This window comes from Oryctolagus cuniculus, chromosome 3 (genome assembly GCF_051225735.1).
Source record: "Oryctolagus cuniculus isolate XC-2025 breed Fujian yellow rabbit chromosome 3, ASM5122573v1, whole genome shotgun sequence".
Lineage (NCBI taxonomy): Eukaryota > Metazoa > Chordata > Mammalia > Lagomorpha > Leporidae > Oryctolagus > Oryctolagus cuniculus.
This window is the reverse complement of record NC_142869.1, coordinates 117,774,004-117,801,873: the sequence shown is the minus strand read 5'-3', so window position 1 is coordinate 117,801,873 and position 27,870 is coordinate 117,774,004. Positions and strand designations below refer to the sequence as shown.

Below are 27,870 nucleotides of genomic sequence, written 5' to 3'. Positions count from 1 at the left end.
GAGCAGGGTAGCACGCGCGCACCACTGCTCTGGTGCGGCACCCGGGGGAACCATAAGGTGATCAGGCCATAGGGGAGAGGCAGGGTCAAAGCGTGGGGGACTGCCAGGCCCGGCCCACTATCTGGGACACCATCAGAGAGACTGCCTGGAGGCGCCAGAGAGGAGGGCTGCACCTGCCTGCCTCGCGCAATGGCTCAGCGGGAAGACTCCACCTCCTCCCACCTCAGCAGCAGGTGCCTGATGCTCCACCCACTGCTCTCCGGGGCTCCGGAGAAGCCCCTCCTCTGCAGGACGTACCCCAGGACAGGGGCTTCCTCCTGGTGCCCCCTCCATCCCACAGCCCCGTGGGGCCAGGGCTCAGGCCCGGAGGAGGCCGGCGTGCGCTGCGCCTTCTCCGGCGTGGGCGCTGGAGGCGAGGCTCCGGGACGCTGCCCACGGCTTTCCTGGGAACAGCGTCACCTCGCGGTGAAAGCTCTTCACTGCAAGGCTGGCGTGTCTGGCTCGGTGCGTTTGTAACGTGGGTACCAGGCACCATTCTGGAAAGCAGTGCCCGCGTTCAATCCCTGCCTCCTGCCTCCAGCTTCTTGCCAGTGCAGACCCCGGGAAACGGCGGTTACAGCTCAAGAAGCTGGGGCCCGGTCACCCAGGTAGGAGACCTGGGTTGGGTTCCCGGCTCCCGACTTCTCAGTGCAGCCCCTGGAGTGAACCAGATGAGGGCTCTTTTCCTGCTTATCTGTCTCAGGCTCTGGCTCTCTGGCTCTCAAAAGAAAAAAAAAAAAAAACTTGCGGGAAGCAGAATTAAAACGTAAGTTTGGGGCCAGTGTTGTGGTCCAGTGGCTTAAGCCGCTGCCTGCAATGTCCCATCATCCCATGAGCGCTGGTTGGAGTCCTGGGCCCCAAGGACAGGTGGCAGGAAAGGCGCTCCACGTGGTGCTTAAGCCTGCGGTGGTTCCCTCACTCAGGGAGGGCAGTGCCCAGAGCAGCAGCCTCGGTGGCCTCTCTGCACCCCATGGCACAGTCCTGAGGGGTGCCCTCCCCCCCATTCACTGGTTCCTGCAACCAGTGCCGCACAGGACGGGGACACACGCTGCAAAGAACCCCTTGATTGAGAGCCATGGAAGGGGCACAGTGCCCACCAAAAACCAACTCCTGTATTTGGCTCAAGGAAAGACCCCAAGGTCCAGCCTGGGACTCCCGCTCTGCAGCCAGGGCTCCCCAAGGTCCAGCCTGGGATCCTGCTCCACAGCCCGGGCTCCGGCTCATGTCGTGTGTGTACTCGTGCCTTCTGTGTGCTGGCATGTTAGGTCACCAATCCTGGGCCTGAAGGGGCTTGGTTTTTGCTTCCCTTGTGTCCACTCTTCCCCTCCCAGTGCAGGCGGCAGGGGAGAGATGATGTCAGGGGTAGAGCTGGGGATGATACAGCCCATGGTGGAGGCAGGTGGCGCCCATCACACACAGAACCCGACACAGAGGGTGTCCAACGGCCACCTGCTGACTGCACCACTCAGAGACCCACTGCCCCTTGGGATGCAGAAGGGCTGCAGAACCTCCAAACCGGGTTCATTCGCCCATGGTGCAGCCAGTCCATCGCCGACACCAGGGGAGAGGACAGGTGTTTGTTTGCAAAGCCCAGCAAGGAAGAGCACGTGTAGCTCCCCCCAAGGGTCTCAGCCTCCAGGGGCTGGGATAAGGCATCTCGCAGACTGCAGCTGGGGCTGACCGGTGCGCGCTCAGCTCGAGGCTGGCCGTTGTGTCTGGGAATTTTGATGATAAAGGGACTGCTGGACTGTTTGCTCTGGGCCTGGGGTTTCCACCTTAGCAACACCCTCCAGACAAGAATGTAACATCTAACATCAAGATATTACCTACAGCTACAGAGGGGATAAATGACTTCCAGTCTTGCAACCCATAACCCCAGGGGGGCCGGCTGGAAGTAATTCACCCCCTCACTCCACCCTGAGTCAGGGGGCTCATTTTTTTATACTTATCTGAAAGGCAGATTTGAGGGCAGGGGGAGAAATGGAGAGAGATCTTTCACCCACTGGTTCACCTCCTAAATGGCCACATGGCCAGGCCGAAGCCAGGAGCCAGGAGGTTCTTCCAGGTCTCCTACCTGAGTGCAGGGGCCCAAGCACTTGGGCCGTCTTCCACTGCCTTCCCAGGCACATGAGCAGGGAGCTGGATCAGAAGTGGGGCAGCGGGTACTCAAACCAGCGCCCATATGGGATGCTGGCATTGCAGGCAGCGGCTTTACCCGCTACACCTCGGCGCCGGTCCCAGGGGCTCATCTGAGTTGAGGCTGGGTTGCCAGCATCATAGTAAGGGGCAACACTATGCTGAGGAGGGAGCCTGGGAAGGCCCACAGCACAGGCATTCCGGAGGGCCTCAGTCCCCGAGGCACGGCTCTCCCCATGCACCTGCCTGGCCACACGTTGCCAGCTTCCCTCTGGGGACTGTGGGAGCCCAGGAACCCAGCAAGAAACTCGGGTCGTCTGAGACGGACTTCCTCTAGGTCCCGGGCCTCAAATGCCTCTCCACCCCTGGGACCTGGCCAGGGGCCAAGGCCTTGCCTGATGGAGAGATCTAGAAGGTTCCGCCTGCCACCTCATGCTGTCTGGTTTCTGTGAGGGGCAGGTGCCAGCCAGGGAACCCGCAGCTCGGGTCAGACAGGGCAGTAGTGTCACTCTGGCTCTCCCAGAGCGCTCCAGGCGCCAGCCCTGCCTGGCATTCAAAGACCTCCTTCCCTGGGCCTGTGCCAACGTCAAGGCCAAGGTGTCTCCAGGGCAAGGAAGCGGTGTACACAACACGCACCGGTGCCCAGAGGCCCCGGGGTGGCCCGCCACCAGGGACATGGTCTCCTCCCTCCCTGGGCCCCACCAGGGAAAGACAGAGCTCCAGGGAGTGCAGGCTGTGCCTGCCAGACACGTGGTCCATGCTGTCTCCCTATGCCTCCCCGCGGGGCCAGAGCAACCCTTCCCCCCTTTCACAACCAGACGCTCCGCCTAAGCCAGGCTGGCGCTCAGTCCTCACTGCCAACACATTCCTTCCAGGAGCCCGGGTCCTGCTTGGTTTCCAGCCCAGCGCACGGTCTCCTCCCAGGAGGAGGGTGGGAGGGAGAGGGAAGGGGTTTCCCCAGCCGCTGCGCACCTGTGCCCCGCCGGAGTCCTGAACGCCGCTGGGCAGCACTGTGTGGGGAGCGGACGCGGAGGCGACCCCTGCCTACTCTCTGTGGGCCACAGCGACACTCATGTCTTGCGTTCCGGCAGGTGATGGTCCCGGGCACAGGCTGTGGAAGATGCATGCAGGCCTCCTGGGTATGGAGCAGTGGCCTGAGCTGCCTTCCCGGATGCGCTGGGGGTGACGCTGGGGTGTGACCTCTGCAAACGCCTCTGCTCCCACCTGCGCATGCGCGGCCTGCAGTGCACTGAGCACCGCCACTTCCACCCACGCCCCCACGCGGCCCCGCGGGGCCAGCAGGCAGGTACCACGCGTCTGAGAACCACATAGAACCGCTCGTGGGAACAGGAATGTGTCACACGCAGGTTTATTCGAGTGGGGCCACAGCTAGAATTCTCAGCTCAGTGCACAAACAACTCGTGGTTTCCAGTACAAGCAGTCACACAACACGGGACGTGGCATGCCATCGGTGCACTTGACAGAGAAATAAATGACACTTTGAAAGCGACTGCGCAGCTCTGCACGTACACAAAGTAAACAGAGCAGTCAGCTCTGAGGTCCCCACAGCTGCCGAACGTCCCAGCCAGGAACACGCAAAGCGGGGGCGGGGGGTGGGGTTTGTGCTACAGAAGCCACTCCGAGGAGCTGAAACCCTGAGATCACTGCCCCGAGCCACCAACAGGGCGGCGACAGACGCACGGGATGGTCCCGAAAGCACAGCTCCTCGCTTCTGAGGCTAACGCGTAGCAAATGTTTCCAGTGTTCTTTTGGTCACTCAAGAAGTGTTTTGATCTTTGAGGTGGGGGTGGGGGGGAGGCCACCTAATCTAGAAATTTCCATCTGTCCGTCTGCAGCAGCCTTGGGTTTCTAAGCAGCCACCTTGCTCCCTGGATGCTGGGGCTCCCAGCTCTGAGCTGACCTGCTGTAGCTGCCACCCCTGCAAGAGAGGCCATGGCACCTCCAATGACAAGGCGACACCTGCCTCCCAACCACTCTGCCCAGCTGGGCTCAGCAGCCGCTGCGTGGACAGCGCCCGTGTGTTCACGCCTCTGGGCCAGGCTGCAGAGGGAAAGGCTGCAGTCTGTCTCTGGCCCTCTCCAGAACAGGTGTGCACACCCCGCTATGTACGGAGCTGAGAACTGAACTTCTCAACACTCTTAGACCACCACGGGACGTTCCCGAGCGAGCACTCTGCTAGCAGGCGTTCCGAAGGTGCCGCGGAGAGTTCCCTTGGGGACCCTGCTAAGCGGACAGAGACAGAACTGAGGAGCAGAGAACCTGGTTCTAAGCACCTGTGCCAACCCTTTCCTGGCAGCACTGCAGATCGGACCCGTCAGAGCCCCCAGGCCCAGTGTCTCAGCTGCCTCCTCCCCAGCGGCACCCTCACCTGGCCCACTCACAGGCATTGGTTCCCCTCCTCTCCCTGCCGCACGCACAGGCCTCCTCCACCCTGCCTTCTCCCCACCCACTCGGCAGCCCTGGCGACAGTGCCGGCAGCAGCAGGGACAGGCACTGTGCACCTGCCAGGCAGCTCATGTGTCAGGGTGAACGCATCCCTCGAGGATCCCCTTCCACGGTTTCCAGTTCATGCCAGGATTGTAGACAAAATCTCTTTGGCCTGAGATTCAAATGAATTTTAACCGAAGTCCCTGTCGGTAACTGACTGGCAAGAATCCAGGGATCTGAAGACAAAGGTTCTGGAGTGTCTTCCACTACTTCATTCCTACAAAATGTACTTCATTGTACAAAGTGTGACACAGGCACCATGCTGCCTCCTAGACTGGATGGCAAACAGCCACCTCCCACACCGCAGGACACTGGCAACGGGAGGCCCGGCCCCTGGCTCCAGGCATCAGCCTCCGCTGCAAGACGATGTGTTTTACAAATAAGAACTGGCAGTGGCTCCACCAACGAGACCCAGAGGCCGGGCGTGCTGGCAGAAGGCAGCAGCCACCTGCTCTCCTCAGCCTGTTCCGTGCAGGAGCAGCTCCCTCCACCCTGTGTCCTGCGGGAGACCAGAACTCCTGAGCTCTCCCGGCATGCCCAAGCATGCGATGGTGCGACAGGAGCCCAGGCCACCCTGAACCACACCGTGCCGCAGGTCATCAAGCTGGAGGCGGCACAAGTTCACACTCGCTTACACACACGGCCCAGTGGCTTCCGCCTAACTGGGGCCTTGGCGTGACTCTAACCCCACAGTCTCCAGGCCATCCCTGCTCCCCATGCCCACGGAGGCTTCCCTCATTCACTGCCAAGTTTCAGAGCTGAAATTGTGCTGACGCTGCGTGCAGACAGCACAGGCGGACGTTTCTCTTTTCTCCAGGAAGAGCACACGTACATGAACATCCACAGTGTTTCTTTTTGTACTAGCCAACTGCAACAGGAAGGGTGTAGAGGGAAGCCTACACGGACCCAAACTTGCTGCCGCAATGCAAGACCCTTCAGTGTGCTGCGTGGACGTGTCCCCCTGCCGGGCATACCCTCCACAATCCTCTCACCCACCGCCACTCCTTGCATCTGGCCTGTTTCGGTTTTGCTCACTTTTGGTCAGTGTGCAAGCTCTCAATTCACCCAGTTCCCATGGACAGGACATGTGCCTTCGTCCAAACAGCATGGACTTGGGGCTCTGCAGGGCTGCGCCTTCCTGCTCCCTGTCCCTGGGTGGCCTGCACTCCCCTGTTGGCTGGGGGATGGTGGGAGCTGCAGGAAACACCCAGATCTGAACAGCGATCCAGCCCTCCGGGCCGCACAGCCACAGGACCTGCGTGTGGTACACGGGACAGCTCACTGCTCTGTGGTTCCTGTCGGATGTACCTGACTTTGATGTAAACTGGGAGGATTCAGATAACCAGCCCAGTAAATTCAAAGTACAAGAGACTGAAAAAAACAAACAAAAGAAAACCCTGTATACTAAACTTTTCTTTAGTAATCACTGGGGAACAAACACAACACCCGGTTTTATATCTACCTACACAGTGTGCACATTAGTTTCCTAATTCCTGACTCCAGGTGATGCATGGAAACAATACAACTTCCCAGCAGGCGTTCAGACCTAGGCCCTGGCCCTGCCACTGCACAGCAAAGCCTCCACGGAGAGACGGCCTCAGGCAGCTGTTGTGAGCAGCTGCAGCCGCTAGGGGGAGCTAAGAGGCTGGAGGAAACTGCAGGGAAAGCAGAGTCCTAGTCGCAACTTTGATAACACTGCAGACAGTCCAGGACCAGACGCCCTCATTGGGCAGCTGTGCAGTGTACCCAACCCTTGCAGTGGGACGGAAAAGGCGGCTCTCTGTTTTCCACCGAGCTGAAGTCAAATCTAGGCAGAGATCCATGTCTACAGGTACAGGATAAGCTCCTGAGTCCAACGGGTTCCAGGACGGAGTGCGGGCAGGGCGAGGCTTCCGGTCACAGCAGGGCGGGCAGTCCTCAGAGCTCCGTGGTCAGTAAACACCTGGGCTTCAAGGCGGCCTCTTCTGCCAGAGGTGGGGCAGAGCTGAAAGGAGGAGAGGGCGGTTACTGGGCTACCGGGCGCAACCAGGAGACGGGGGTGGTGGGGTGGGGTGGGTCATGCCAGAGCATGAGTGGGGGTGCAGGAATGAGGCGTTCCATCGGAGGGAACTTTCTGGATGACTGATGCTGACTTCATCCTGAAACGGCATGTGAAGCCACCACTCTCACACTTCCTGGGGTGAAATGTGCCACACCTACAGCCCACGGCTTCCATGGAGGCATGGTCAGGAGCACGGTGCTGTGCAAATGCTTGGGGAGCGCCAGGGGGAGCGAGCAGGGCTCCCCGGGTCCGCCCACTGCCCCTGGCTCGCCGACAGCCGGCCGAGCTCCCACACCGGCGAATCCACGCTTCTCCGACTGCTGCTCGTGAAGCTCGGGGCCATGGGTGCCAGGGTGCAGCCACTTCTACACTGGTTTCATGAAAACACTGTTTGAGCACCTGCCGGAGATGGCTGCACGGAGGGCAGTCACTCGTCCCACCCTCTCCATTCCTGCTACACAGTCAAACCCCTTCCAGCGGGTCTGGACCCCATGCGGGAACTCCCTCCCCCAGCAGCTGGACAGCTGGATGCACCTGCCAGGATGTCCCAAGGAAGGCTGCCTGGGGAGTATTTCAGAGAAACTGCGGCTCCAAACACCCCCATTCTCCGCTCACGTGTCCCCGACAGTCCACCTGGATGTCAGGTTCCAGCTGCAAAGTGATCTCCCTGGGGGATTCTGAAGGCATGCCCCTGTCCCCCAGCAGCTGCCCTAGAGACTGCACCTGTCAGCACCAGCCCCGCGCACGCATGTGTGTGTGTACGTGCACATGTGCGACCTTGTCCCCCCTGGCTGTCAATGCACCTGCCTCAGGGTGGTCTGGTTTCCTTCTCTGCTGGGCACTCAGCCCCATTACTCTGCAAGTGTGAGCTCTGTTCTGGGAACTCCTGACTTGGGGAGTGTCCTTGAATCAGAGTCCCAGCAGGGCTGTGAATGCTGATGCGACATCAGGCCCTGGGTCTCCCAGCCTCCCTCCCTCAGCTGCTGAATGGAGGGAGTGGCACAGCCAGCCCTCGAGATGCCAATCAGCAGACCCATGAGGTCATTTGCTTCCCCAACAGATCAGGCCAGGATTTCTCCTCGGGGAATTCCAGGTCTGGGCAGGGGAATTCCAACTCCCACCTGCATGAGGCTCCCAGGGGACTGAGGCCACCTGGCCATGGTAAAAATCCCCAAAGAGGACAGCACCTTGATGAGTAAGGAGCTCAGACATGGGCTGAACATGTAACAGATGCTGACTGTGTCTCCAACCAGCCCCCACGCACTCGGCTCTCCCTGCCCTCTGTTCCCCATTCCTGACTTCCCCTTGCTTGCAGCCTCCTTAGAAACCCCCAAGCAGGCTCTGTGGCATAGCAGGTAAGGTCGCCACCTGCGATGCAGGCATCCTATACAGGTGCTGGTTCAAGACTCGGCGGCTCCACTTCCCAGACAGCTCCCTCCTAATGCGCCTGGGAAAAGCAGTGGAGGGTGACCCAAGTGCTTGGGCCCTGCCACCCACATGGGAGACCTTGCTGGAGCTCCAGGCTCTGGCTTCAGCCTGGCCCAGCCCCTGCCACTGCAGCCATTTGGAGAGTAAACCAGTGGATGGAAGCTCTCTCTCTTTGTAACCCTGCCTTTCAAAAATAAATAAACCTTTAAAAAGCGAAACCCCAGAGCAGGCGAAGTTCCTGACCTGGAAAGTGTGCCGTGACGCTCTGTGGAGGGGTTACACTTTCCTCCGCCCGCAAACCTCATGCCTGTTGTGACGGGCACCGCGGACAGGGACGGAGCTGGCGGTGCCCCGTCCCCTCCACGGCCTCGGCCCTTCTTTCTAATCTCAGATCCCGGACTCCCCAGGCCAGTCATCCAGTTTCCGTATCCTTCTCTCCGTTTTCATCTTTCAGCTCTCCTTTTGGGAGACCACCTCAACCTTATTTTCCACACATTCTCTGATTATTTTCAACAGTGCATGGTTTTCGTTACACTCCCGCTTACTGTCTTCTCCACACTTAGACGCCATCATCTGATGGAGTGTTCTGCCGCCATGCTGCCTTCGTCTGCTCCTTGTCTCTCATCTCACCCACGACGCTTCCCACACACGCCTAACCTCTGGCACTTCTCACGCTCACCAGAGAAGCGCGGGACACCACCCGGGAGCTGCAGAGGCACGGGCAAAACTCTCCCACCACTGGGCCCCTGGGCAGCCAGCAAACTCCCCTGGGGGTCCACAGATGCTAGGAGCTGCAAGCCTTCTCTCTGGCGGCCGGTTCTCCAGAGAACAAGCCTCTAAGTTCCTCACCGACCTGCCTGCTTGGCCACGGTATTCAGGAAGTGGAGCACACGGAGGAAGGCTGGACACCTCAGCCTTCTTGGAGGTAAGCTCCTTGTCAGTTCAGAACCGTACTCCACGTGGTAACTTCCAAACCCAGCCTCCCAGCCTGGCTCCCCCAGTGGGAGTGGGCGCGGGGGCAGGGGTGGGGCGGGGAGGCCTGCGGTGAGCCGGGCCTGCTTTGTGTTTTCTCGGTTTGCACTCCGCCCCTTTTCCGGCTTAGCCTTTACCTTGCTCCACTCTGCTGGGTCACCACTTGTCATTTAGATGCTTTCAGAACTTGTGGAGGTCCCTCAACTGCTGTCTCTGTTCCTGTTCTTTGTCCTTGGGGATTTTATGCCTTTTTAAAAAAATTTTATTTATTTAGAGGCAGAGTTATAGACAGAGGGAGAGGGAGAGACAAAGAGGTTGGTTTTCCATCCATTGGTTCCCTCCCTAAATGGCCACAACAGCTGGAGCTAAACTGATCCGAAGCCAGGAGCCAGGAGCTTCCTCCGAGTCCCCCAGGCAGGTGCAGGGGCCCAAGGACTTGGGCCATCTTCCACTGCTTTCCCAGGCCATAGCAGAGAGCTGGATCGGAAGTGGAGCAGCCAGGACTAGAACTGGCACCCACATGGGATACCAGCCCTGCAGGCCGAGGCTTTACCTGCTATGTCACAGCGCCGGCACTGATTTTATAATTCTAAAGTAAAGCATCACACAGAACAAGACAAACTAAACCTGAGTCTATGAAGATGAGACTGAGTTACCATTTAAAAAATAATAATTGGGGGCCGGCACTGTGGCGTAGCTGGAAAAGCCACCGTCTGTGGTGCCATCATCCCATATGGGCACCAGCTCAAGTCCTGGCTGCGCCACTTTTTTTTTTTTTTTTTTTTTTTTTTTTTTTTTTTTACAGGCAGAGTGGACAGCGGGAGAGAGAGAGAGACAGAGAGAAAGGTCTTCCTTTGCCGTTGGTTCACCCCCCAGTGGCTGCTGCGGCCGGCCCACCGTGGTGATCCAAAGCCAGGAGCCAGGTGCTTCTGGTCTCCCATGCGGGTGCAGGGCCCAAGCACTTGGGCCATCCTCCACTGTACTCCCGGGCCACAGCAGAGAGCTGGACTGGAAGAGAAGCAACCAGGACAGAATCCGGCGCCCCAACCAGGACTAGAACCCTGTGTGCTGGCACCACAGGTGGAGGATTAGCCTAGTGAGCCGCGGCGCTGGCCCTGGCTGCTCCACTTCTGATCCAGCTTGCTGCTGATGTGCCTGGGAAAGCAGCAGAAGATGGCTTAAGTCCTTGGGCCCCTCTCCCACCTGGAATAAACTACAGGCTCCTGGCTTTGGCCTGGCCCAGCCCTGGCCATTGCAGCCATTTGGGGAGTGAACCAGTGGATGGAAGAACTCTTTCTCCTTGTTTCTCTGTAATTCTGCCTGTTAAATAAATAAATAAATCTTTAAAAAAAATATATACACACACAAAAAGCACAAAGTTGAGCTGATGTTTGCTGACTTCTGCCAACTGCAAACAGCTTTGTTGTCAGCATGCAGAACAGGTAAGAGAACACTAGTCATACTCTGAATGCCTCCAAGTCACTGCCTCCCGTCAAGGGTGACGTCAGAGCTCTGTGCTTCTCTTTGAACTGGATTTTCCCCACCCCTGTTCCTTGAAGATGACCCCAGTGACTCCCACCTCCTGGTGTTCACACTCTCGCCAGAGCTCCTCCCCTAGAGTACGGGCAGGACCTGTGACTTGCTTTAACCAGTACAATACACACAGGCACAGGAAGTCATTTCTGTGATGAGACGACACAGGACTGTGGCCTCTGTCTTGCGAGAAGACTCTACTGCCATTTCAGTTAGCACACTGGACAAGGTGAGCCATTAGGCTGTACTGGCCCAGGTGACAAGGACCGAGGGTAACCTTGTCCCACAGTCCTGGCTGACCCCCAGGCTGGGGCCCAAGCCCTGCCAACAGCCATGACCAGAGACCCTCCCTCTGACTGGGCCTTGAGAACCTGGCCACTGCCCAACCTGGCAGAAGCCTGTGAGGGACCCTGGCATACGGGACCCCGTCAGCTGTGTGGGCTCCTGACTCACAGAAGATGAGAGTGTAAATACTCGCTGTTCTCAGCTGCTAAGTCTGTGCTAATGTGCCACACAGGAACAGATAACTAACCCGAGTACGTTCATGGGATCTGCTTACTGCTACACTGCAGTGGTAGTTCGTTCATTTCCAATGCTCTGTTGTGAATGGCATTCGGCAGGTTTTCAGCTTGACCGTTATGAGTCGAGTAGATGCTATAAACACTGTTCACGGCTTCTGATGGCCACGCGTTCGTCATCTCACGGGGCAGTACTCAGGAGCAGACACTGAATCGCGGGTGCGCCCAACCTCAGCAGATGCTGCCAAGCCTACTTCAGCATGGGCATTCCAATCCAGGGTCCAGCCGCCGTGCCTGTACTCACCCTCAGCACCACATCAATGTTCAATTTCAGCCCCTCCAGTGGCGAGCTGTGGGATCACGCGGTGCTTGGGATCTGCCTCCCTCCGTGCCAGCCAAGACCCGTGCTGTCTCATATGCTTACTGGCCCTTGGATATCTTATTGTGAACTATCTGTGTAAGTCTCCTCCCAAGTTGCTATTGCACCGTCTCTACCATATGGATCTGAGAAGCTTTCTGTCCCTATGAGAGTCCTTTGTCCTACACATAGAGATGGGGAGAGATGGAGGGGACAGCCCCACACTTGAGAAAGCACAGTTTCTCCTGTTCTGTGGCTTCCCCTCTCTTGCTCTTCAAATTATATCTTGATTAATGCAATTTCTTGATAAAATCCAAGTTGTCCATTTTTCCTGAACAATTGAAAACCTTCTTGTGAGCTGTTTAAAAAAAAAAAAAAAAAAACTGGGGCTGGTGCTGTGGTGTAGTGGATAAAGCCACCACCTGCAGTGCCAGCATCCCAAATGGCTTCAAGTCCCAGCTGCTCCACTTCCAATCCAGCTCTCTGCTATGGCCTGGGAAAGCAGTGGAAGATGGCCCAAGTCCTTGGGCCTCTGCACAGTGTGGGAGACTGGGAAGAAGCTCCTGGCTCCTGATAGGCGCAGCTCCAGCCGTGTGGCCAACTGGGGAATAGTGAACCAGTGGATGGAAAATCTCTCTCTGACTCTGCCTCTCTAATAAAAATAAATCTTAAAAAACAATGGGGCTTGGGGCCGGCGCCTTGGCTCACTTGGTTAATCCTCTGCCTGAGGCGCCGTCATCCCATATGGGCACCGGTTCTAGTCCTGGCTGCTCCTCTTCCAGTCCAGCTCTCTGCTATGGCCCAGGAAGGCAGTGGAGGATGGCCCGAGTGCTTGGGCCCCTGCACCCGCATGGGAGACCGGGAGGAAGCACCTGGCTCCTGGCTTCGGATAGGCACAGTGCCAGCCATAGTGGCCATTTGGGGGGTGAACCAATGAAAGGAAGACTTTTCTCTCTGTCTCTCTCACTGTCTAACTCTATCAAATAAATAAAAAATTAAAAACAAAAACAAAAACAAAAACAATGGGGCTGGCGCCATGGTGCACTAGGTTAATCCTCTGCCTGCGGTGCCACCATCCCATATGGGCGCTGGTTCTAGTCCTGGTTGCTCCTCTTCCAGTCCAGCTCTCTGCTGTGGCCCAGGAAGGCAGTGAAGGATGGCCTGAGTGCTTGGGCCCCTGCACCCACATGGGAGACCGGGAGGAAGCACCTGGCTCCTGGCTTTAGACTGGCATAGCTCTGGCTGTTGCGGCCATCTGGGGAGTGAACCAACGGAAGGAAGACCTTTCTCTATAAATCTACCTGTAAAATAAATAAAATCTTTTTTTTTTTTTTTTGATAGGCAGAGTTAGAGAGAGAGAGAGAGAGAGAGAGATCCTCCTTTTTCCATTGGTTCACCCCCCAAGTGGCCGCTACGGCCAGCATGCTGTGGCCGGCGCACTGCGCTGATCTGAAGCCGGGAGCCAGGTGCTTCCTCCTGGTCTCCCATTCAGGTGCATGGCTCAAGCACTTGGGCCATCCTCCACTGTACTCCCTGACCACAGCAGAGAGCTGGACCGGAAGAGGAGCAACCGGGACAGAATCCAGCGCCCCAACCGGGATTAGAACCTGGGGTCGGCCGCAGCGTGCTGGCCACGGCGGCCATTGGAGGGTGAACCAATGGCAAAGGAAGACCTTTCTGTCTCTTTGTCCACTCTGCCTGTGGCAAAAAAAATAATCTGGGGTGCTGGCACCACAGGCAGAGGATTAGCCTAGTGAGCCATGGCACCGGCCAATAAATAAAATCTTTAAAAAAAACTTTGCCTATTTCAAGGTCACAAGAATGTTCACCAATACATCCTTCTAAAAGCTTTATTATTAGAGGTCTGATATTTAGACCTGCAATCCGCCCAGAATGGATTTTTGAAGATGGTATGAGCTTGGGTAAAGATGATTTTTTTCACGGAGTTGTAACAGCATCATTTTTTAAAAATGTAATCTCTGAGTTAAATTAGTATTTCCCCCAAATTGCCTTTTTTTTTTTTTTTTTTTTTAAAGGATTTTATTCGAGAAGCAGAGTTACAGACAGAGAGGTCGAGACAGAGAGAGAGGTCTTCCATCCACTGGTTCACTCCCCAAACAGCTGCAATGGCCAGAGCTGGGCCGATTTGAAGCCAGGACCTTCTTCCAAGACTCCCACATGGGTGCAGGGACCCAAAGACTTGGGCCATCTTCTACTGCTTTCCCAGGCCATTGCAGAGACCTGGATACAAAGAAGAGCAGCTGGGACATGAACTGGCGTCCATATGGGATGCTGGCATTGCAAGCAGAGGCTTAGTCTACTACACCACAGTGCCTGCCCCAACAGCAGCTTGACAGAATCACTTTTTAGTGTGAGCTGTATCAGAGTTAAGAAGATGTGTCAAAACTGCTACAGATTTTACAAATAAATGTTATAATTACTTTTAAAAAGATTAAAATTTTAGGGACTGGCATTGTGGTGCAATGGGTTAAGCCGCCACCTGTGATACTGGCATCCCATGAATACCAGTTCAAGTTCTGGCTGCTCCACTTCTAATCTACCTCTCCACTGATGAGCACGGGAAACAGCAGCAGGTGGCACAAGTGCTTGGGCCCCTGCCACCTACATGCAAGACTCAGATGGAGTTCCAGGCTCCTGGCTTTGGTCTGGCCCAACCTCAGCTATTGCAGCCATTTGAGGAGTAAGCCAATAAATAGAAAATCTCTCTCTGTCTCTCCTTCTATCTCTTTAACTCTGCCTTTCAAAGAAATAAATAAATCTCAAAAAAATATGAAAATCTGCACATGGACAACTAACTTGCCCAGCTGATTTCCTGAAAGGCCACTGTCTCCCGTGGCCTTTCCATAAACCAGGTCACTGTACATGTGTGGCTCTGTCTCTGGACTCTGTTCCACTAACTCATTTCACCTTCAGCCTCATGAAATCCTTTATTACTTGTGTGGGTTTGGGGGAGGAAGGGTCACAAACTCTTTCTGCACCTGTAATTATTAATTTGGAAGTCCTCAAGCGCATGTTGTGTAAATTCAGTCATGCCCCACCTGGTCCTCTAAGTGGCAATGACTAAGTACACTAATGCTTAGAAAAATCACTCATTACATTTGTATGAGGAGCTGTGCGGCCAGTGTGAGCTTCCACACCTGTCTGGTTCACTGCCGTCTTCAATGGCAGAAAACAATTCATGCCCGGAACGGAACACACGTTCAGGAAGTGTTTGCTGAGTGAATAATGATGCGGCTGGAAAGACTATGGAGATAAGAGGACAGTTCTAAAACCACACTATGAATTTCTTCTACGTTAATCATCTCCGACCATTTTCTTTGTTTCTCATTAGGAAATAATCTATTTCAATTAGCGCACATTCTGCACCCCCAGAGGCGGTGAGAACCGGCAGTGATCACCAGGAGCAACGTCAGGGGAACGGTGAGGGTGGCTGAGGGCCTTCCTGAAGCAGGCACAGCCGAGGTCCCAGCCGCCAAGAGCTGGAGGACCACAGCTTGCAAAGCCCCTCTGAGGGCCGGATGCTCGGTCTGGAAGGTAGGACGCTGGTTAGGACCCCTGCCTCCTGCATCAGAGGGCCTGGGTTCAGTCCCCAGCTCTGGCTCCCGACTCCAGCTTCCTGCTGACGCAGACCCTGGAGGCAGCTGGGATGGCTCAAATGACCAGGCTCCTGCCGCCCACGTGGGAGACCTGGATTGAGGTCCTGGCTCCTGGAACTCCAAAGCACTGCAGGCATCTGGGGAGTGACCCAGCAGATGGGAGCTCAGACTTCAAAATAAATAAATAGTAACTTAAAAAACACCTTTTAAGTCCAGTTTCTGTGGCGAGAAGTATGTTGAAATGAGCTCGGCACAGGTTTCAGTAAAGCCATATCAGGGCCGCACCTTCACTCTGTGCCTCTTCACCCACGGGCACCACACTCACGGTGTCGGGGAAGCCATGATCCTAACATGGTCCCAGGACACATACAACACCTTAACACAAGCCTGTTCATATCTCCACCTGGCAAAGACCTCACAAACAAACTCCAGCAAGGCTACCAAGGAAAACACCCACCACACCAAATACAAGCACAGGAAGAGTCATGTAACTAAGTTCAATAAGGAAGAACTGACGCTGCTGCCTGTGACCTGTTTCCATTCCGTCTCCTCCCCGAAGATGCCCAAGAACTTCCGCTGCACAACGGCCTCACCTGATCACGGCGTCCACCGAGAATGGCGCTGGGGGAGAGATCAGCGAGAGTCCGTCTTTTTTACTGGCTCCCTCCTTCCCTGCCAGGGATGCTCCACAGCCCACGAGGCCGTTGGAAATGGCATTGCTCTGCTAGGGACAGGAACACACAGGTCAGCAGTGGGGCTCCAGGTCAGCTTCACCAGTGACCACGCAGGACAGAAGATGGTTTGGAGGGTCAAGGTTGATTTTTATTTATTTATTTATTTATTTTGACAGGCAGAGTGGACAGTGAGAGAGAGAGACAGAGAGAAAGGTCTTCCTTTTTGCCGTTGGTTCACCCTCCAATGGCCGCTGCAGGCGGCGCACTGTGGCCGGCACATCACGCTGATCCAAAGCCAGGAGCCAGGTGCTTCTCCTGGTCTCCCATGCGGGTGCAGGGCCCAAGGACTTGGGCCATCCTCCACTGCATTCCCGGGCCACAGCAGAGAGCTGGACTGGAAGAGGAGCAACCGGGACAGAATCCGGCGCCCTGACTGGGACTAGAACCCGGTGTGCCGGCGCCGCAAGGCAGAGGATTAGCCTATTGAGCCACGGCACCGGCCAGATTTTTATTTTTGGAAATGTTCCTCACTCAGATTTCTGTTTTTGTGGTCAGCATTCTTAAGCATCCAACAGAAAAGTGTGGTTCCTAGTGGGAAGCTTGTGTGCTGAGAGAGCTCAGATAATGACACCCCTGTTGGAAAGGGAACCTTTGTGATCCATTAGCCCTCACTCTGAAAGGGAAACCGGAAGGAAAAAGATGCCAAGTATCGTGAACTTACAGGAATAATCCACCGGGGGGTGATCGTGGATGCTGAAGATACCTAAAACAAATTTTAGACATGAATTTACTTTTGGGGGAGACAGATTTATTTCCACAACTAAAATGCTTTCTGCTACAGTGAAATGCACCATGGGTGCTGATGTAGATTTCTGAATCCGAGACCCTTTCTGGGAATGCACGCTGTGTCTCACCACAGAAAACCTGTCCTAATTTAAGGGTCTCTTTAATCTGCAAATTCAGTGCTCGGAAACGCTAGGACTACTTTCAGTTCGTTAGACAGGACTTTTCCTTCCCCACACCTACTAGTCTCACATTTCACTTTCTGAAATTTCAGTTAAGTACAAATGATCCTTGCTTCCTGCTGGCATCCTGGAAAATGGGCTGTGATCAATCCAAGGGCACAGCACAAGGACAGGCCCAAGTGAAACACCTGTCCACACCCCGGGCCGTGCGACAGCAGCCAGAGGACACCTCCCTGAGCCGGACACCCAGCCTCTGTAAGTGTCTAGTCTTCTAGACTTCACTTCTATGTGCAGGGTTATGACCTCGTTAGCCTCCTCCCCTTTATGGAAACTGAGGCTAGTCCTTGCACTGGTGGCCTTAGATACTGCTAAAATTTTAAAGTAAAAATTAATATAAGTCAGGGTCTTCCTAAGTTAGATAACCATCCAAAGAATAAAAATATAAAGTATAACGTTCCTTCCTATATTAGGAATATGTGCATTAACGGTAGGAAATAGAGAAGTATGGCAAATAATAAACAAAAAAATGGTTTAGCAGAAGTAAATCCTAGAATAACCATAATTACAATAAACATAAATGGGTTGAACTCAGAGGATGGACTCTCAAATATGACTTGTCAAAAGAGAGCCTAGCAAGTCATGCTGTAAATTTTTTAAAAAATCAAATATACCCTTATTGTCTTAATTCTTTTTTTTTTTTAAGATTTATTTTATTTATTTGAAAGACAGAGTTACATAGATAGGTAGATACAGAGAGAGAGGTCTTCCATCCCCTGGTTCACTCCCCAGATGGCTGCAAAAGCCGGAGCTGCACCGATCCGAAGCCAGGAGCCAGGAGCTTCCTCCGGGTCTCCCACATGGGTGCAGGGGCCCAAGGACTTGGGCCATCTTCCACTGCTATCCCAGGCCATAGCAGAGAGCTGGATCAGAAGAGGAGCAGCCGGGACTAGAACCGGCGCCCATATGGGATGCCGGTGCTTCAGGCCAGGGCTTTAACCTGCTGCACCACAGTGCTAGCCTCATGTCTTAATTCTTAAATGCTGATTTACCACCATGTTTTCTCTCATTTCATTTAATATGGTCTTGCATTACAAATAGGCTTACAATGGCATCTTATTTCTATTCAGTGATGTGCAAATTCAAAGTGACACGGAAAGGCAATGCTAAGTGGTTACTGAAATATAAATGAGGGGCTGGCGCTGTGGCGTAGTGGGCTAAGCCACCTGTAGGGCCGGCATCCCATATGGGCGCCAATTCATGTCCTAGCTGCGTCTCTTCATATCCAGCTCTCTGTTATGGCCTGGGAAAGCAGTGGAGGATGGCCCAAGTCCTTGGGCTCCTGCACCCGCATAGGAGACCCAGAAGAAGCTCCTGGCTCCTGCCTTCAGATTGGCCCAGTTCCGGCTGTTGCAGCCATTTGGAAGTGAACCAGTGGAAGGAAGACCTTTCTCTCTGTCTCTCCCTCTCTGTAACTCTGGCTCACAAATAAAATAAATAAAAATCTTTTTAAAAAAGAAAGAAAGAAAAGGAAAACTCTGGAATGCAGCAGGAGTGTTTCTCAAAACAGAACTGCATTCCCCTCCGCTGTGCTGAAGCACACTCACCTGTGGTGTGATGGTGCGGTCAGCGAGATTCTCCGTCAGAGACAGGAGCAAGGCGTCCAGCTCATCTGTGGCCTCCTAGGGAAGTCAAGGCATCTGTAGTTGTTAAGTGGCTCATTTGTCATCACTGAGTTCCTCCCCTCCTCTCAACTGGTCATTTGGACCCGGGTCTTTAAACAAGCAGGATTCCAGGAACCATGGCCGTAAATGATTCCACTTCTGCACAAGGGGCAGCGAGGTTACAACTGGACTCAAACAGGAAGTGTCAGGTGAGTTTTCACACCACTGGTCCCTTGCTGAGACAACGCAGGCAGGGGTAAGACTGCCCTGGCTCCTAACTTTCAGACTAGAGGAGAGTGCCAAAAGGCTTGGCCCAGGAACTGGCGGATAAAGGAGAAGCCTGAACTCTCAATGCTTCTCTATCTAGATGGGGGCATCACCGTTGATATGAACTCTTCCCCAGTAAGTGGCAATTGATCATTTCTGTTTAACTAGTATCTGAAACACCTTACAAAGGGCCTGGTCTGTACCGCAGTGTGAGTGTTTAAAGAAGGAGTAGGAAGAATTTAAAAACAACAAAATTCCAATCTAGCAATAAGAAAAAAAAAAGGAACTAGGATGCAGTATGTAAGAAAAAAAGCCCCTTTGTACATCTTGACTTTGACCTTCAGGCCTTGGTGAACCTTCCGTTGGTATTTCAGCATGCAAGTTAATTTTCATCATATCTGTTACAGAATGCTCTCTCTCCTCTCCACATCCTCCTCTTTGTCTGCCCCACCGCTCCCACCCTGCTGCCTGGGAGAGCACACAACCACCACAACACACACTACACTTCTGTCCCCCACTCTGAATGCAAAGACTCATTCTTAGCAGGGGCTCAAGCACTTGAGCCACGATCTGCTGTCTCCCAGAAGTCATTAGTAGGAAGCTGGATCAGAAGCAGAGTAGTCAGGACTTGAACTGGCACTTTGATCTGGGATGTGGGTGTCCTAAGGCCATGGTTAGCCTACTGTGCCACAACACCATGCCTATCATGTGGTCTGGGGTGTACTATATACACAATAAATCTTTGAGCCACATATCCTTCTAAAGACATTTCACATGCACTTATGACTTCCAGTGACTAGTCAAAGATGTCTCTATGCCTCGGATGATCACTGACGTCATAAAAAAAGTGTTAATTGATAAAGGAACAACAGTAGTCACTGTGCACTTGCTCCCCGTCCCCACTGAATTGTAATATGAGAATCAACTGCAAACTCTCTCCCCAAACTGTACTCTATATGTTGTGTGTGGATGTGGGTGAAATTGTTGAAGTCTATGATTAGCATAGAGTTGGTCCTCTGTATATAAAGTCATGCTAAAAATGATCCATAATGAAGAAGGAGATGGAAGAGGGAGAGGGAGGTGGAATGGGAGTGGGGAGGGGCACGGGGCAAAGAACCACTATATTCCTACAGTTGTATCTATGAAAAAATGCTTTCATTAAGAATGAAAAAAAAGCTAAGCTAAAAAAAAAGATGTCTCTACATCTTTTTAGAATTTGAATTTGCAGAATATAAGCTTCCAGTTAAAGGTAATGCAGGTTTTTCTTTAAGTCAAAAAGTCTGAAAGGTAATACACCAAATGAGAACTATACCCTGTCTTTGGGTAGTGAGAATAAAGACAACTTCCAATTTTTCCTTTTTGTGAAATATTTGGTAAATTTTTATAATAAATGTACCTTATGCAATAAAAGAAAAAATGCTTACTTGCAAGGACAATTTTGAAATTTAACTTGCAAACTGAAACATTCATGGGGAGTGGACATTTGGCCTACTAGAAAAGACACCAGTACAGATATGTTCATCAGATCAGAGAGCCTGGGTTCAAGCCCCGGCTCTGCTTCCTATTCCAGCTTCCTGCTAGCGTGCACCCTGGGAGGCAGGAGTGAGGGCTCAAGGGGTTGGGTCTCTGTCACTCATGCTGGAGACCAGGACGGAGGTCCTGGCTCCCAGCTTCAGCCTGGCCCAGCCCAGCATTTGGAGAGTGAACTGGATAGGAGCTCTGTCTCTCCAATCATTCTATAAAAAAATTCATGGGCAATGAACTGGGTTTCTATGATTTCTGAGTTGGTATAGATATGACAAGTGAATACAGGAAAGGCACAAGTTAACTGGCTACATGACAACACAACCAGCGGCAGGTCCTTCTTATTTCAAAAAGTTTACTGCAATCCACAATTTAGTGCACACAATATGTCATGTACTCTTTGAGATACTGTGCATACCACAATGACCCAAACAAGTCAAGTCTGTCACAAGGCTTACATTCTGTGCAGCCAATCAGACTCAAATTTCAACATCACCCACATGTCAAAGATCTAGAGATCTTACGAACTGCCTATTTACATATAAAACATATCTTCTGAAAAGAAAAGTTGAAACACAGCTAGAATTCACAACTACCGCAATAACAAAAATGCAAACATCACAAAAACTGCAGAAACCCTGAGATACTCTTGTGGAGGATGTGGCCATAGGATTCTCCTTAGGGAGCTGACAGCTCAAGTCCCAGGGCCAATGAGAAGTCAGCAGGTGTCCCTGGTCACACGACAGGAGTCTACTCCATACTGCCTTTGCAGGAACTTTGGGAGTGACAGTCGTCTTACCTTCAGGATGGAACTGCTGTCTGCAGGTGCGGCAGGCGGGAGACCAAGAGCGTCTCTGGAGAGGGGCAGGTTACTGTCATTTAACGCAGTACTGGGAAGGGAAAGGCAAACCCACGTCAGGGAGGAACTGTACAGTTATCCACAGCGTCCTCAGGGAAAGAAACTAACGTAGGAGAGGAAGGAGTAAGAGCTGAGGGACACACAGCAGGCGGGGCTGCACCCACACCTCTGTGAGCCCGCCTGCATCCCTGCCCAGCCACCACGCAACAGCTCTCACGCCCACGTCACTCTCACCCAGGCTGAAACAGCACACTGCCTGGCCTCCCTCCTCAAACCTCACCAGGACAACAGGAAAGATTTTCTTGAACAACAAGAAAACGTTCATAACAGGTAAAGACTGTTAAATAATGGTCCTGTTCCCATCCCCTCCTTGGTAAGCAACTATTTTTGATAAGGTTATTCTGCAAGTCTTCAATAACAATAAAAGTACTAAAAATGTCAGTACTAATATTTATTAAAATTAATTTAAAAGGAGCTATTCCAGTTTCACTGTGATCACTGCTGGATTCTTTGGCCCACGCTGACCGTAGCCTGCAAACAACGTGTGCTGTGTGCCTGTACACCATGTTGAATATGATGTCTGAGTAACTACCTACCTGAGTAACTACCTGCCTGAGTAACTAGCCCTACCCTGAGAAACTTTCGAATAATGGGAAACGAAACAGCATTCATTCACCAACAAAAGCACCAACTAACTACAGAACACTGGATACACGGGAAAGAGCAAAGCAAATTGGCAGAGTAGGGAGTGCAAGCTTAACAAGACAAGTAAACAGCATAAAACTCATTAAAGAAAACAAATGCAGAAGGGACCTGAAGGGAGCAGCAAAGACCGTGAGAGCCCACAGTCAGCAAGTCTGCCAGCACGGGGCACCGTGATGCCCGGGTGCACAGAAATTAACCACGACTCCCCAGACAGAGTGTCCGTCCTTGCAGGTGCCCTGCAAGGCGGAAAATAGCACTAAAAATGGTGTCTGCTCCACAATTTGAGTCAGTTGAAGATGAAAGGGGATGCAGGGAGACTAGCTAGTATCTTCAGATAACCTAAAGCTGGTTACTAAGTAGCTCTACCACGGCCAGGAAAGAGCGAATTCAACTGCCTTTCACACGTATCCTGAGAGCACGTGGTGGAAGACTGGGGAAGAAGAAAAAAGACTGAAACGCCAGCAGGAACAACCAGCACCACGCTCACTCAGTGTAGCCTAGCTGTACCTGCTTGTGGAAGCATCCTGGATACTGGCGTTTTTATGGCTTAAGGCATCTTCTCTTGAAACCTAAGAAAACGAATTCATAAAGAAGTTAATCTTGTTACTAAAGTAACAAGACTTTCTAGTAAAAATAGAATTATCAGTTTGCTTCTGTTCAAAAAAGAGGTCACTGCACCTTATCAGTACTGCAACCAAGAGCCAACGTTAGCGTGTTTGGGATACAAATTCACACGTACCTGTCACACAGTTCTCAATTATGTAAGGCACCAGTCTGTTAACTCCACATATATAAGGGCACTTCAAGAAGTTCTTGGAAGATTAGAATTAAGAAATAAACTTTGGTGCGAAATTATTTTGAAATCCATGCAGTTTTTTCCTAATACACCTTTCCACGAACTTTCTGAAGATCTTTTGTATTTAAATGTAGTATAAAATAGCCATGTTAAATGCTGCTTGATGAATTTTGAAAAATATATCCAGGTATATTTGTAATTTCCCATCTCCTCCTTCCCAAATATTCTTGAGACTTCTCACATAACCCCCTCAAAAGCCCTCAAAGCAACCAATGAACTGTATACTTCCTACAGTTTCACATACTTGGAATCATATAACAATACCCCTCTTCTGGGTCTGCCTCTTTAGAGTGGCATGATGCTTTTGAAGTTCACCCGTGCTTGCTCCACGTATTACTAATTCATTCTTTTTATTTGCTTTATGGATACGCTGCAGTGTGTATCTGTTGATAAGACATCTGAGCTTTGTCTAGTTTTTAGTTATAAACCACGCTGCAAGGAACACACATTTCCCTTAGGTAAATATCTAAGAACGGAACTGCTGGGTCAGATGGTAGGAGTATGTTTAATACAGTGCCAAGCTCTTTTCTGAAGTGTTTATCTGACTGCATACCCCACCACATGTACCGCTGTGTGTACCTACCGCACACTGAGAACAGCAATGTACACAAAACCATGCACTCCATCGTTTCCCACGTGGGAGACCAGGATGGAGTTCCCGGCTCCTGGCTTTGGCCTGGTCTGGCCCTCACTGCTGCAGCCATCTGGGGAGTGAACCAGTGGCTAAAAGACATCTCTCGCTCTGTCTTCGCCACTTTATCTTTCAATAAATGAAATGAATCCTTAAAAAAATTAAAAATCACTAGGTTTCCTGGCTATAAAACTAGGCCAAATTAAAGATTCACTTTTACAGGAATTTGGCTTTTTTTTTTAAAGCTTTTAAACCCCAGCATCTCTACTCTTGCTTTTTACCCCACGACTGCCTCGTCTTGATTAGCTTGGTTAGAATCTAGAACCGAGGAAGGCGTTTTGCCATCCTGAGTATATTCTTGGTTCTGCACTTGAACCATCCGCCAAGCCCTGCACTGTGCACTTCACGAGGACTCTCCCCATTCAGAGCAGCTCACCTTATGCACCGCTTCTACTTGAGCTTTCAAAATGTTACTCTTGAAGTCAGGAGGAACTCTGACGGTGTTCAGTCCTGAGCTCTCGATGGCATTATTAAGACATTTCTCAGTCAACTTCACCACCTCCTCCTGCGTGTGAAAAATATGCTATCACCCGCTCACAGACCACAGTCACATGGAAACAGGACAGGACTCGATGGAAGCTCATATCCAGGCAACCAAGAACTCAACAGGTCTTAAACAGCCTATCCCATGCCAGACACAATCAATGCCTTCAATATCTACCTGCAAAGGCGTCAGAATTAAAAGGATCCATCTCTGAAGGCACAACCTAAAGCCCAGCTGAAATTAGTCAAGCAAAAGTTACAATTCTCTGTGTGTGGTCCAATTCAGGCTTCGATCCCGGATGGTATGGTCATCTGAGAGACCTGGGCTCACTGATTTCTAGAAGTCCCTAACAATTCATCTTTTATGCTGGTAACTCTGGAGCCGTCACCAAGGAGATGACTGTAGCTGGGATTATGGTGACAAAGCCACAAACAGGTCATCTTCAGACACAGACTTACGAAAAAAGGATAGAAAAAACACAACTCCAGTCGATGAAGACCACAGTTAAAGCAGTATAAATGAACTATCACCAAAGTAAAAGAATGGGAAGGAATAAATTGAGTTTAAAAGAAGGGCAAATCATTTGTACAATGGATACTGTAGTTAACTAAAAATGACTAATGATCGTTAATAATGATGACCATTATCCATCACTGTGGCTAATATTTTTTTAATTTATTTATTTGAAAGGCAGAGTTACAGAGAAGCAGAGGCAGAGAGAGCGAAGTCTTCCATCTGCTGGTTCACTCCCCAAATGACCGCAACGGCCAGAGCTCAGCTCATCCAAAGCCAGGAGCTTCTTCCGGGTCTCCCACGTCGGCGTAGGGGCCCAAGGACCTGAGCTTTCCCAGGCCATAGCAGAGAGCTGGACTAGAAGTAGAGCAGCTGGGACTCAAACCGGTGGTCATACAGGATGCAGACACTGCAGGCGGTGGCTTTACCTGCTACGCCACAGCGCCCATCCCAACCGTGGCTAATTTTTAACACCTGTCTACATAACAAACTCTAAATATGTTCTCAGTACCAGATCCTCTGGGCTTTCGCCCTGTGAGACAGGCTGGCTGTCAGGTGTAGGACTGCAGACTACTCCACTCCTCCGGAGGTGATAAGATGGAATTAACCTGCTTGCTCCAACTTGGCATTGCTGATTCTCAGGGTGTTCTCTGGACACCTGCTTCCAGGTGGGAACCCTCAAATCGGAATCTGTAAGCAGATTCCCCGTGCGACTGTGGCGGACAGCACAGCCTGGGAGTCATTACGCTAGACCAGACCCCCGGCGTCTGTCTTCAGATGGCTGCTGTCAGCTCAGACAGGCTGGCAGTCCTTTCTCAGTTGGGGCTGCTTCAAATGCTTTGACTTTCTTTTCAGAGACAAGCACATGGCAGACTAGGGACTACCTGCTAATCCCTGATGAGCTGCACATTACAGGGTTCTCAGAGTAACCTGCCTTTGGCGTAGGGAGAGACTGCTCTCTCTGCCTATATTAAAAGCAGAAATGAGAATTCAATGCAGGGGACACTGGTCAGAGAAGAAGCTGTTACAGGCCGGCGCCGTGGCTCACTAAGCTAATCCTCCGCCTTGCGGCGTTGGCACACCGGTTCTAGTCCCAGTCAGGCGCCAGATTCTGTCCCGGTTGCCCCTCTTCCAGGCCAGCTCTCTGCCGTGGCCCGGGAGTGCAGTGGAGGATGGCCCAAGTCCTTGGGCCCTGCACCCGCATGGGAGACCAGGAGAAGCACCTGGCTCCTGGCTTTGGATCAGCGCAATGCGCTGGCTGCGGCAGCCATTGGAGGGTGAACCAACGGCAAAGGAAGACCTTTCTCTCTGTCTCTCTCACTGTCCACTCTGCCTGTCAAAAAAAAAAAAAAAAAAAAAAAAAAAAGCTGTTACAGTGTCTCTAGAAGTCCCAAAGTTTTCAGAATGATGCCTGTCCTTAAACCCTTCCCCACTTCCTGGGTATGAACCCAGGGAAATACACATGACTGCAAATATTTAGTTGTAAGAATACTTCTCATGGATGGATGTTGAATTGGAATTTAATTAAAATCTGTAAGATTTTGGGGCCAGCATGACGTAGTAGGTTAAGCCTCCGCCTGTGGTGCTGGCATCCCATATGAGTGCTGGTTTGAGACCCAGCAGCTCCTCTTCCGATCCAGTTCCTTGCTAACGGCCTGGGAAAGTAGTGCAGGATGCCTCTGCACCTGTGTGGGAGACCCAGAGGAAGCTCCTGGCTCCCAGCTTCGGATCGGCACAGGGCTGGTCATTGTGGCCAGCTGAGGAGTCAACCAGCAGATGGAAGACCTCTCTATTTCTGTCTCTCCTTCTCTGTGTAACTCAATAAATAAATAAATAAATCTTCTTTTAAAAAAAAAAATCATTTAAATGTTTGGAAGGTATATATCTTTAAAATGTTAAATATGGGGGGTGGTGGTGTAGTGCAGCAAGTTAGGCTTATGCCAGCAATGCCAGTATCCCTTGTGGGTGTTGACTTGAGTCCTGGCTGCTCCACTTCCAATTCAGCTCCCTGCTAATGCACCTGGAAAAGCAGCAGAAGATGGCTCACATACGTGGAACCCTGGGACCATGCAGGAGACCTGGATGGAGTTCCAGGCACCCTGGCTTTTGTCTGGACCAGCACTAGCAACTGCAGCCATTTGAGGAGTGAAGCAGCAGATGGACGATCTCTCTGTGTCTCTTCCTCTTTGTAACTTTGCCTTTTAAATAAATAAATAAATAAATTTTTAAGGTCCCCAGAGTGAAATCTGGAGATAAAGGAAACCCTGGATTGCATCAGGTAATGGTGGGGGGTTGGGGGGAGTTAGGCTCTGCACACGGAGAGCACATGCCCCGAAGGCTCTCAGACTCAGGTCAAGACAAAACTCGGAGGCTGGGCCTCAGCTCCAGGAAGGAGGAGGCCCCAGGAAAGCCGGCAGAAGACCCGCACCCTCCTTGAATCCCGCACCTCCAGGGGAGGGACCAGCTGTCCATTCAACCTCCGGAGCACTCCCAAAGGTGGCTGCTTTGCAGTCTTAGCTGGAGGAACTGCCGTAGAGCCTCCTGCCTCCTGCATCCAGACGGCCGCCAGGAAATGCTGACACAAGGTGTGCCCAGCGCAGCCCCAGCAGACGTGCCTGCTGACCCGCACGCCTCTCAGAGGCCAGCAGAACACAAGCCACGTTGACTTCCTCTTTCACACTCGGCTGTTCGGATAACCAAATGTGGCCATGGAACTCTCCCCGAGACTTCTGTAGGGTGGCACTCGAGTTAACAATCCCCAGGCGCAGCCCAGGTCTCAGCCCCTTCACCCGTGGACCCCTGTCTTCTCCAACTGCCTCCAGTCTCCTGCGTCATTTCTAACAAGTGCTATCCGAAATGAGTCCAGTTCCATGGCTGGTCCCCTTCTGCAGCCCTCCCGATTCACAAACAGAGCTGTCACACAGCGCGGCATAAGTTTCCACACACACTCTAGTCCCTCTCCTGATTCTGCGTTTGTGAGCACTTGCCACAGGATCTTTCCTGAAGTCCGGTCCCTCCGTCCAGCCTGTCAAACTCCTCCAGGATCCACCTCTGCCTTGCAAACACTGTCTTCCCCGCTGTTCTCAGCCGAGCACTCCACCAGCGCAAGAGCCGGGTGGGAAGTGGTCACTTAAGACAGCCACTTGGAACACTAGCTTCTGTGGGGCTTGGTGGGACAAGTCCAAAGTTTCCTGAGAGCCAACAGCCCCTGCCCTCGATGTGGGAGACCCGGATGGAACTCCTGGCTCCTGGCTTCAGCCTGGTCCAGCCCTGGCCTTTGCAGCCATCTGGGGAGTCAACCCCAGTGGATGCAAGATCTCTCCCTCTCCTGCTGTCACTCCGCTTTGCAAAATCAATGCATCTTTAACAAACAAAAGGCTTACAAGTCCTTCAACAGGTCAGGCTAAATGAAGAGAGCAGGCTTCCAGCAGGATACTTTTCACTGTGGAAGGTCACGAGACGACCTTCCAGTTCTTAACTGTGCTGCACAAGCTTTCTCTTTCCCTCCTAGACAGCTACAG

The 27,870-nt window shown here is 52.2% G+C and overlaps 1 protein-coding gene across 7 annotated transcripts in view; it reads right to left on the bottom strand.

Annotated features, from left to right (window-relative positions):
- Positions 1 to 3,528: 3,528 nt before the first annotated feature.
- EPB41L5 (erythrocyte membrane protein band 4.1 like 5) overlaps positions 3,529 to 27,870 on the bottom strand; it is a 125,476-nt gene continuing 101,134 nt past the window's right edge. For 5 of the 7 annotated variants that reach the window (XM_089329341.1, XM_089329345.1, XM_089329342.1 and 2 more), the window contains exons 19-25: positions 23,729 to 23,857; positions 22,313 to 22,374; positions 21,041 to 21,131; positions 18,394 to 18,468; positions 16,546 to 16,587; positions 15,744 to 15,874; positions 3,529 to 6,667 (exon numbers count right to left, since the gene is read on the bottom strand). In XM_089329341.1, the coding sequence (XP_089185467.1) occupies positions 6,601 to 6,667; positions 15,744 to 15,874; positions 16,546 to 16,587; positions 18,394 to 18,468; positions 21,041 to 21,131; positions 22,313 to 22,374; positions 23,729 to 23,857 (597 nt within the window). In that variant the 3' untranslated portion in view covers positions 3,529 to 6,600. The remainder of the gene's footprint in view (positions 6,668 to 15,743; positions 15,875 to 16,545; positions 16,588 to 18,393; positions 18,469 to 21,040; positions 21,132 to 22,312; positions 22,375 to 23,728; positions 23,858 to 27,870) is intronic. The other 2 variants (XM_089329344.1, XM_089329346.1) reach the window with 1 other exon arrangement.